This window comes from Colossoma macropomum, unplaced genomic scaffold (genome assembly GCF_904425465.1).
Source record: "Colossoma macropomum unplaced genomic scaffold, Colossoma_macropomum, whole genome shotgun sequence".
In the NCBI taxonomy this organism is placed as follows: domain Eukaryota; kingdom Metazoa; phylum Chordata; class Actinopteri; order Characiformes; family Serrasalmidae; genus Colossoma; species Colossoma macropomum.
Window position 1 is genome coordinate 7,422,874 of NW_023494802.1, and position 11,204 is coordinate 7,434,077.

At 37.3% G+C, this 11,204-nt stretch overlaps 1 protein-coding gene across 1 annotated transcript; it reads left to right on the forward strand.

Annotated features, from left to right (window-relative positions):
• Nucleotides 1-5,187: 5,187 nt before the first annotated feature.
• Nucleotides 5,188-8,113, forward strand: rps26 (ribosomal protein S26). The gene is made up of 4 exons (XM_036592150.1): nt 5,188-5,259; nt 6,407-6,584; nt 7,711-7,841; nt 8,030-8,113. The coding sequence occupies exons 1-4, from the start codon at nt 5,257-5,259 to the stop codon at nt 8,063-8,065; spliced, it is 348 nt and encodes a 115-aa protein (XP_036448043.1). The 5' UTR covers nt 5,188-5,256; the 3' UTR covers nt 8,066-8,113.
• The last annotated feature ends 3,091 nt before the right edge of the window (nt 8,114-11,204 follow it).

An 11,204-nucleotide genomic window follows, 5' to 3' on the forward strand; every position in this document is an offset into this window, starting at 1 on the left:
AATACTTTAAAATGAACAATTTTTAAATAAAGCACTTCACTTAAAATGAGCATCTAAAGGTAGGCCATCATACACTCCCTACCCAAACAGGAAGAAGTATACAGCTAACACAATCTGACTTTGTGCTGTTTCAGCACTGTTACAGGATTCATCCTTTTTCCTATCTGATTTCTGACCCAGCGTTTATCCGTTTAATATAAGACACCCCACATATAAATTTGCCTTTGTATATACCACATTTTATATTTTGCTTTTTCTAATGTCAGCTAATAAGCAGTAATTGTGCTTTTACATGTGCTGTGCGTGTTCTCTGTAGAGGATGTGTTCAGCTATTTTTACTCAGAATATCAACAAAACGTCCTTTGAAAATATGTAACTTTTGCATACAACTGTATGTTATCAGTACGTAAACACAGATTGTTCTTCAATATATTACATTCTGTATTCTTGCTCCGTTCATAAGAGACTCTCTGAGGTGCTTCTTCAGCATGGCGGCCTCAAACATCATTCTGAGTGACTTTATCTAGAGTATATTGCGGACTCATAAGATGAAGACCAGGAGAACACGTATCAGTGATACATTGTCTAAAATGCAACCCATGGAAAAAACGTTTAAGACAAAGGAAAACAGTGCTGGGTTCTTTGGTTTTAATTATTGGCTGTGTTTTTACAGCAACAGTCGGCAACTATTCAACTCTGACACACGAGCGCAGGAATGTTTATTTGCTGCAGTTTAGGAGCATAGTGGCTTACAGGAACAATGACACATTCCTGTGTCACCATCTCTCTCTCTCTTTCTCTCTCTGTGTTCATTTACCACTCCAGTACCATCACCATGAGTCTATGATCATTTCAAACGATGATGATTTCCCAATCAAGCCGTTTAAAACAGCTATACATTTTATCAGGCCAAAGACCACAGCAGACCCGGTCAACAGACACCATAGGGTCCAATGCATATTCTAAAACAGTTCTAATGGGGAAGAACATTCTACACTCTTCAAAAAGACTGTTGTTCAGTATTATGAAATGGTTCATCAGATTGATGGAGAATATGTTGTAAAATGGGTTCTTATGCTGTTACAAGCTTAACATCGTAGCCCTTTTTGGTGCTATGTAGAACCATTTTCAAAAAGGTTATGTATAAAACCATATACAACACATTCTCCATCAATCTGAAGTACTATTTCACCATGCAAAGAACCATTTAAGCATGCAAAAGGTTCTTTGAAAGTTCATGGTTTTATATACAACTGTATACAACTTTTACAAACACTGTCTTTACTAAAGAACCTTTGAAGAACCATCTTTTTAAGAGTGTAGACTAGTGTAACTCACTTTCCGGAACAATGTACATGTCAAGAAAATTTTAGAGCACAGTGGATTGAGGAGAACACTCTAGAACAGTCTAGAACAGGCTGAACGGGGAGAACTTTCTAGAACTGTGTGCATAGGGGAGAACATTCTAAAACAGTGAAATTGGAAGAAAGCATTCTAGAATAGTGTGAATTTTATAACTGTGCATGGGGAAACATTCTCGAACAAGCTGAGCAGGAAGAACATTCTGGAACAGTGTGAATAAGGAAATCATTCTAGAACAGTGTTTATAGGGAGAGTTATCTAGAACAGTGTTATGGAGAGAGTGTTCTAGAATGGTGTGAATGGGGAGAACATTCAAGTACAGTGCAAATGGCCAAGAACATTCTAGAACAATTTGACATTCAACAGCAATCTAGAACGGTGTGAATTCTATAACTGAGCATGGGGAGAACAATCTAGAATGGTCTGAATGGAGGAGAACATGCTAGAACAGTGTTAACCATGAATGGACAAACATTCTAAAACAGTGTGAATAGAAGGGAAGAAATTCTAGAACAGTCTGAATAAGGAGAACGTCACAGAGCAATGTGAATGGTAGAGAACATTCTAGAGCAGCATCTTTGCATTCTAGAACATTCTAGGAAAATACAAATGGAGGAGAACATTCTACAACATTCTAGAACAGGGTGAATTGTAGAACCATTCTAGAAGATTCCAGAACAGTGTAAACAAGGGAGAGTGTTCTAGAACAGTGTGAACGGGGATTTTCTGTAACAGTGTCAATTAGGGGAAAACATTCTAGAACAGTGTGAAACAGGAAGAACATTTTAGAACACTGTAAACGCAGTAAAACACACTAGAACAGCATGAAAGGGGAAGAACATTTAAGAACACTGTAAATGGATTAGAACATTCTAGAACAATGTGAAAGGGAAAGAACATTTCAGAACATTGTGAATGGAGTAGAACATTTTAGAACAGTGTGAAAGAGGAAGAATATTTTAGAACACTGTGAATAGAGTAGAACATTCTAGAACCACGTATATGGGGAAGAACATTCTAGGGATTCCCAACAGCCGTGCACAAGTATGGCACACCAACCAAACCTGTGTGTTAGTAGGTGTATGTTAGGTCAGCGAGCTCTGGCCTTAAGTGACTTGACTGAAAGGCAGCTGAATGAGTCCTCTGCTCCCGCTCACAGGGGGGCTTCAGGCTATTGCCTCAACTATGCATTAACTCTGTATGAGTTGTCCATGCGTGGGTGAGAGTTTTGACTGCAAGCATCTTTTCATTGGTGCGTCTCTGCTGCTGTCCCATCCATTATCCCCTCGGCATCTGGAAGCCAAGCCCAGTAAAGAACACGTTTCTTTTGGCAACTGCATGCTGACTGCAGCGACACAGAGGACAGCCAACCACAGGAGCCCCACATTCCCTCTTCCATGCATGCTGAGAGCTGCTTGCATAACCTCACTCTCCTCCAGCTACATACACTCGCGTGCTTGTTTTCATACAATGTCAGCACATGGGGTCACACATACGTCCCATATGTGTGCTGATCAGCGAGGAAGGGAGGGCTGCTGAGGTCAAACAGGAGTGTGAATACGTGTTTGTTTTCATACATTTTCAGAACCAAAGTGTTCTGGATTTGTAGAAAAAAAAACAGGGGTAACCTACAGATGTAAAATGATGGTTCGTTAAGGGTTCTTTAATAAAGAAAATGGATCTATGTAGAACCAAAAACACATTTTGAGGGACAAAATGCCCTGGATTTGCAGGAAAATCAGAGAACTGCGTATTTAATCAGGGTCAACAACAAGGCCCCGACAGTAAAGTGCTTTTACAAAAGATAGGTTTCATTTTTTAATTGCATGCTTAAAGGGTTCTTTACATTGTAAAAGTGTTCTTCACATTAATGGAGAACGTATTGAATATGGTTCTATATCGAACCGTTTTGAAAAGGGTTCTTCTATTACGATACCAAGCTTGTGATAATAGAAGAACCCTTTTTGGTGCTTCAAGGACAATATTCAACACATTCTCCATCAATCTGAAGACCCCCTTCATGATGTAAAGAAGCCTTTAAACATGCAAAGGGTTTTTGAGTTTCTATATAGAACCATTTTTTATTACTAATGGACCCTTAAAGAACATCATTTAAAGTGTGTACACAGTCAGGACCGAGAATACATGTACATAATATACTGAAACTAAACTGACACAAAACCTAGCATCTCCAAAAATGGTGACTTTACAGGAGAAGGAAAAACATTCTTTATTTTGAGTGGAAGTGAATGGAATTATATTTTTATCCAAGTAATGTTGAAGCATGTCTATTGCCTCATTCATCATGAAATTATAATGTATAAAAGGACTGATGCCATAGTACTATAATGTAAACAAAGAAGAAGTAGTATAGAGTATGTAAATGTAGGTATCTAGAGTAATGTCTGTTTGTAAAAAGAGTTTTTCAAGTCTAACTCTAAACCTAATCCTAACCCTAACCTAAAAAAAACAGCTTTTATTTTTGGCTTTCAATTAACAAATTAAACATATCTTTTGTAAAAGCACTTTCCTGTCAGGACCATGTTGTTGGCCCTGACACTCTAGATTAGCCACACTGTTCTCTGTGTTCCTGCAAATCCAGGGCATTTTGTCCCTCTAAATATATGAAAACAAACACACAGATCCACATACACACAGGCCTGCTTGCCCTCAGCCACCCTCCCTTCCTCACTGCTCTGCACACCCAACTCTGTAATGGCTTCCAGAGGCAAGACTGCGCTCATTTCACAACTCTGTCAGCCAACAGTACATCATCTGCATGTCTCCCACAGTGACAACACATTCAACACAGGCCACTGCCGCTCTGCCAGCGAAGCGAGGATTCATACTTACAAGCTACTGAAAACAGACAACGTGTTAATAGGACCTGAGGAGTGATGGAGCTGGTAAAAACATCAAACCTTTTGCCATCTGCCTGCCCCCACATGGTCAGCCAGCATCTTGCTTTACCTGGCTGCGACTGACATGTTCACTGCTGTTGAAGTTGAGGCCTCACATGCACCGCCGGGCACCTGCTGACATCTAGTGGACGTACTTTGTAATGACAGTTTGTTCACGAGCCTCGTATAGTTCTCAGTCAGTCTGTCCACACAGCACACTGTATACAGTCCGTCGCATTTGCTAGGAATGCAGAGTTATTGAGAAGGAAACCAATGCCATTAGCTTTTTTTAACCACGGCGAATGGATCAATGTGTACGTACGCTGATGTGACGAGGGACCACAGCGAAGAAAATTGTAGATTACTGTAAAGGCTTCAATTTTGTAAATCTCAGTTCACAATTTTCTTTCCATGAGGGCTGTGTCGTAAAAGTTACTAATGCTTACAGTCGTATACGTAAAATTTTGGGCATCCCTTATTTATTTATTTATTTATTTATTTATTTATTTATTTATTTATTTATTTATTGTAAAGAAATTAACGTCCTCCTCTCATGCGCAATTACTGTTTATTTATTAATTTGCTGTATATTGGGAAAATAAAACATAAAATGTGGAAAAGTGTCAAAAGGTATGGCACATTTTATCTATTATGTTTTATTTTTTCCAATACGTTAAACTCTGTAAATATACAGAATGTTTGGACTAAAATTGGTGGAAAATGCCACATTTTGCAGCTTATATATATAGAGGATGTTTTCGCTTATTTTCACTTAGACAATCAAGAAAACATGTAATTTGAACGGTGGTCTTTTTAAATTTTGAATACGGTTGACAATTGCGTGTCTTTTATCGCAACATTAAGGAAAAAAATAGATTTTAATCGTGCCTAGAGACTTTTATTCTTCCCAATAAGGGTTCCGCCGGAAGAGCACACAGGCTTTATAATCTACGTCACAACGTTTCCGGTCCTCTCGCTTGCCACTCGAGTGAAGATGGTGAGTGTGGAGTTCGTGTTGGGCGGATTTCTGAGCGATATTTAAAACGTTTTACGGCTTCTTTGGGTTGCCAGTTCTTAAGAATGAGCTTCCCTGGTCGTTAATGTCTAAATAAATTTGAAATTAGGTTGTGAGTGGGTCTTAAAATAGGTCTGAAAGGAAACGAGCAGGTTTCACTAGAGAGAACGGAGGATAACACGACTCTCTCCATCTTTTCGTACTTATAAAGGTTTATGTTTATGGTGGATTAGTATCATTTCATATCAGCACTGCTGCTGACCATTTTGACCAAGACGACCTTCTGATGTGAAGTCGATTCTCTCCTGAGGATCTCCTCCCTCTCTGCCTTCCTTTTAGTGTTATTGCTGGGCGAATTCCCATAAAACTGATGTCACCGTTCTTTTTTTCGTTTATTCTAGTTTTTAAAAGATCAGACATTTAATTTGAACAAGTGAAAAAATGTTAATACCAGAAAAAATATATATTTTTCAATGCTAGTAGAAATTAGGGATGCATGATATCGGAAGCATTTAGGTATTGGCAGATATTTACTAAAAATAATCATCAATGGACAAATGTTTACATGTGATGAATATATCAAACTGTTTACGAATTTATTATGGAAAACCGTGTTTAGGCTGTGCTGGGCTATTGCTCTCAAATCTCTCAAATGTCTGTATTGTATCCATTTTACTGCATTTATCATTCTAATTAATTATTAATTTATAATTATAATCCCAACTTTTCTGTTTTATTTTATAAATAAGTTTATAATAAGCATGAAAAGAGTAGAATTAACATCCATTTAATTTTACTTTCACGTTTAGGTTTAAATCATACTTGTAAAGTTAGCTTATTTCATTGAAATAATTGTGAAGGGGAAAAAAAAAAGATTTCTCTCTAGTGACAACTGATCTCACATATAAACCCTGCTACTACAAGCTGAATTTTTGCATTGAGCTTGTATGTTTTTATTTGTTTTTATTAGTACTAATGACTTACTTGCTAATTTCTGATTTTTTTTTGGGCTCAACAGCTCAAACGGCTTTCCATACAACCACAGTGTCTGAAGCAAATTGTGTGTCGTTTTGTTTTATTATTGCATGTTACAGAAGAAAGAATAACTTCTGGCATAATTGTTCCTTAGACCAAGAAGAGGAGGAACAACGGCCGTGCCAAAAAGGGACGTGGCCATGTCCAGCCCATCCGTTGCACCAACTGCGCCCGCTGTGTGCCCAAGGACAAGGCCATCAAGAAGTTTGTCATCAGGAATATTGTGGAGGCTGCAGCTGTGAGGGACATTTCTGAGGCCAGCGTGTTTGATGGTGAGAGAAAGATATGCTCAGAAGTTTATGAGACCCCTTACACCTTAGTTAATGCAGAATATGCCTGTTAATAAAATGAACTGTCTTATAAATAGAGGTATTGGAACACATATCAGGTCTAATGCAAGACTCAATACAGTTCTCTATGTGTTTAAAATGTCTTGATTCTACAGAGGTCTAATTATCACAGTTTTTAAAGCAGGAGTGCCCAAACGTTTTGACATTGAGAGCCAAAGTGCAATGTTTTTGGTTGGCAGAGAAACAAAAAAGCAAAACAATATATAAATAAGTTGGCTCGGCTTGAAATCAAGTTTTTCAAATTTTAGTTTGCAATTGTACTGTAGTTTATTCCTAAAGTACTCCAAAAACACAAAAAATAATCATTTATATTAAGCCTTTCACTATCACTTCATCCAATTAATCATCCGATTAATCAGTTATTTAAGCTGACTAAAATCATTTTGTTGTTAGCTTTTACAATCTTATGTTTACATTGCAACAAACAGAATGTGAATTGGGTGCATTTTCATTCGTTAGGTTAAGGTAAATACATGTAATTAAAAGATAGCAGGGAACACATTTATTAACACATGTCAGGGCTCTTACAAAAGTTTTCTTGGTCTTCTGTCGTGAGTCTTGTTTGTTTATTTCAGCTCAAGCTTTGTTTGTTGTCACTTTGGAGGTACTAAGTATCGATAGCTAGGGAGCAAGACAGCAAATTACAGTTTGCCCATTTTAGGCTTGTACTTCTGAAAAAAAAGATAACTAAATTGTTTTTCAATTAATCTGCTAAAATGTGATGGTTGTGTCAGGCCTAAGTTATATAGTCTAAAAATCAGACATTCTTGCAGGCCACACACAGAGTTAGCATACACTTTTCTCAATGCCTGCCAAGGTAATGAAATATGAGCCTACAAAATACAGCACTGGAAGTTAGTTTGAGTTGTGGATTTGGAAACATCTGCCATAGAATTTATAAGTGATGTGCATATATTCAGTGTTTCTCAGTGTAGAACTGAACCCACTGGTGGTTCAGCTTTGTGGTAAAAGCTTAATTCAGTATGCAATATATATGAATGAGCTGTGGTATATTTGAACAGAGCTAACTGTCTCACTCTGTTAACAGCCTATGTTCTGCCAAAGCTGTATGTTAAGCTTCATTACTGCGTGAGCTGCGCCATTCACAGCAAAGTGGTGAGGAACCGGTCACGAGAGGCAAGAAAGGACCGCACCCCACCACCTCGCTTCAGACCCAGTGTAAGTTTAACATCCATACTGCTCACTCTGGATACACCTTGAAGACAACTTATACATTTAAAGATAAGTGGCTGAATATAGATTTTGCTTGCAGCTACAGGTTGTGGCTCTCTTATGCTGCCATGTATTGAAACTTTAATGTAAAATAGAGGTTTTATGTACAAGTTATTGTTCTTTTTTTCTTCTAGGGTGCTGCCCCAAGAGTTCCTCCTAAACCCATGTAATTTGGAAAATACCTTGCAGTTAAAAAAAATAAAGTTCACTTAAGACAATGCTGCCTACCCTTAATGTTCGTCACCAACTGAGAATCAGCTGCATGTAGGCATTCAAACTTGAACACTTACATTTTAGAAAGCTGAGCCAGAAAGAAAAGTGGGTGGTTAGACATGAATGGTTATCCACCCCTTCTTTAAAGCAGAGTCAGGAAACAGTTGACAGCATTGGCATGTGCTTATTTCTGCATATTCTTCAGCAATGCTTGAATATTGGGTAGATTGCTAAGAATTCCCAATGCTTATCAGAATATTTCTGGAATTTTTGAGCTCGAGTTGCAGTCCATAATTTTCAAAGAAACTTCAGAGCAGGAGCACATTACATCCACCACTGTGCAGAACTGATCACTGATTGAACATAGTTGTAGATGCTACTGTGACAAGATTGTTTGGGAAATACTTCAGTTTATAATTATGAAAGCAGATTTTTTTTTTTTTGCACCACTTTTGCATGAGTTTACTTGCTTCTCTTAGTTAGTTCATTTGTGATGATTGAATAGATCATATAGGAAACACTGTGATTAGTAATGCAACAAAGCTTAAAGTCCAAAATTAAGCTGAAATTGTAACACATTTTTGTTCTATGCTGTGACGTATTTGAGAAAAACAGTATCGGGGAAGATCAAGTTAGCTGATCGTTTTTGCTCAAAGATAGGTGGGGATGGTGGGAGTGGGAGGTGAAATTTATTATTGATTATCTTTCTCCACTCACTGGCCCGTGGTGATGATCAGGTGCTGTTTTGAAAGGTGGGCAAAAGTAATCACATTTTAATGAAAGATTATTAGAAACAAAGTTGTCTTCTAAACGTGATGAATCCAGTGTTGGGAGGTAATGCAATACAAGTGTGTGAAATATATATTCAGTATATGTACAGAATTGTTACATTTTTTTCAAAGGCAGTATTCAGAATAGTTACCTTTTAATTTTTTTAGGAGAGTCTTTTAGTACAGTTACACACTACATTACAAATATATAGCATCTTTAAAAGAGACACTGTCAATGCTTGTTTATTTTAAAGCAGCTCACTGTATCCTAAAGAAAACTCAGAGCAGGAGTACATTTTCTTTACAAACACTTAAGTGTCTGCTAAAGCTTAAGAAAACTGATAATTCAATGTGATGAGCCAGTTATTAATCTCAGTGTTACTGAACTCCTTTAATGGATGATCGAACCAAACAGTCTCCTCAGTTTAGGACATGTTCAGGAGGGATAAGCTTAGGACTGGTGTTGTCCTGGACTCATGCATGCATTTTATGGCAAGTTACACACATGTAATTACCTGAATCACATAGGTACCCACTTTATAGTCAATTTTGCTACTGGGACATAGTGAATCATTTACTTAGTTCATGAGACAGCAGTGAAATGAAACATAATAGAAAATTACATGAAGAAAATTGTCAACCAGTAACCGTGAAGAATAGTGTAAATTAAAAATCACAACAGCCGAGTTTTCCCCATGTAGCTTATCAATACATTATAATACATTACTTTTTATGTATTATAATGGAAAAGTAGAGTCTAACTTTAGATTGTCCTTCAATAGTTACTGACAGGAACAGATCATAGATCAGCGCTGCTAATCTGAGATGTTTGGTGAATCTAGGCCCAGGAGGATTTCTGCAGATGTCCATGACAAATATTAATCCATTATTCCTTCACAAGCTTTTTATCTTAACAGAAATGAAAAGATATTGATCTGAGAGCATGTAGATAGACTGACAACACACAAGGCAAAGTTGGAAACAATATTTGAGGTTTTTAAGTGGACAGGAGGTACAACAAATATTACTTTATTGGACATGAAAAATTACTTCAACTGAATGTTGGGTTACACTCCTTAAAAACAAACTCAAATAAACGATACCTCTTGAAACCAACACACCTTTTTAAAGAACATGAGGCAGTTTTTCATATTTTAACAAATTTGAGGTAAAGAGTTTTTTCTTTGTCATATACATATTTTTTCTCACAAAGCCTTTACAAACATTGAACCCAGGAGAAAGCCTGTAAGTATGAAAGGGAACTCATTCCCTGCCTCACTAAAACTGCTCGGTCTCTCTTGCTGCTTGTTATGGTCACTTCACAGTTCATTTAAAAATATTAATTTAAGTTCATCACACATGGGGTTCAGGGAAACAAACTTTGGGGAGAAAACAGTGAGGTTGGGGTGAAGGAAATAGGGAAAATTTGCAGCTAATATTTTACAAGCTGAACAGTTCCAGATTTCCAGCAAACAAATAAGCACACATGCTACCTTCTCAGTCATACATACCATATAATTATTTACATAATTTCATTTCAACCATTAAGTGCATCATTAAGTATTATATATTTGATTTTTTTTTAAATAACTTCAAGTAAATTTGTTATGTCTACGGTAGAAGAAGAGTGAACTTTCTTCAGCTATGAAGGGTGCAAAGCTATTGAGTTAACATTGAAAAAGAAATACTGGTTTTGGTCTCGTTTATAGTCTACCTCTGAAATCATTCACACTGTAGGCCTTCACTGGCGTGAATCCAAACACACATCTTAAGAGGTTACCAGATGCATTTCAGCTAGCGATAGGTATAACACTAGATCAGTGGTTCACAAGTAAGCAGGTTTGGGAAATAGCTGACCACCTTCACAAAGGCTGAGTGACAAACATGCTACAATATCAAAGTATCCTTAAGCACTTTCCACTTTAGAAAAGGTGGTAACAAACAAACTTAAAAAAAAAATCTTTGATATTTTCAAAATTCGTACATTGGTGCTTTAGTTTTCTGCCGTATTCATCTCAAATTGTGCAAGAGAGGACTTTTAACAGGCCACAATATCTTGGCAGGACGGTACACGATTCTGCAACAACGAGTCCACTCTTTTCCCTCAACTCAAGCAGCAATCCATAGTTGTTGGGGGTGGGGGGGTTAAGTGTACCTTGATACATGAACTCATACGTGACATGTTCACACAGGACAAGCGTACAGGATACAAGTTAAGTCCAATATCAAGGGCAGAAGCCACACAAACAACCAAGCACCAATTTTACAACACAAGAAGTTTTCTCGTCTGAAACCTGTGACAATGACCCCTTTCATTAGGAAAATA

Excerpts from the sequence above, each read along its gene's own strand:
- rps26 (XM_036592150.1), top strand. Across the intron at positions 6,585-7,710 it reads TGAGGCCAGCGTGTTTGATG|CCTATGTTCTGCCAAAGCTG; the intron begins GTGAGAGAAAGA and ends CTCTGTTAACAG. Across the intron at positions 7,842-8,029 it reads CACCTCGCTTCAGACCCAGT|GGTGCTGCCCCAAGAGTTCC; the intron begins GTAAGTTTAACA and ends TTTTTCTTCTAG.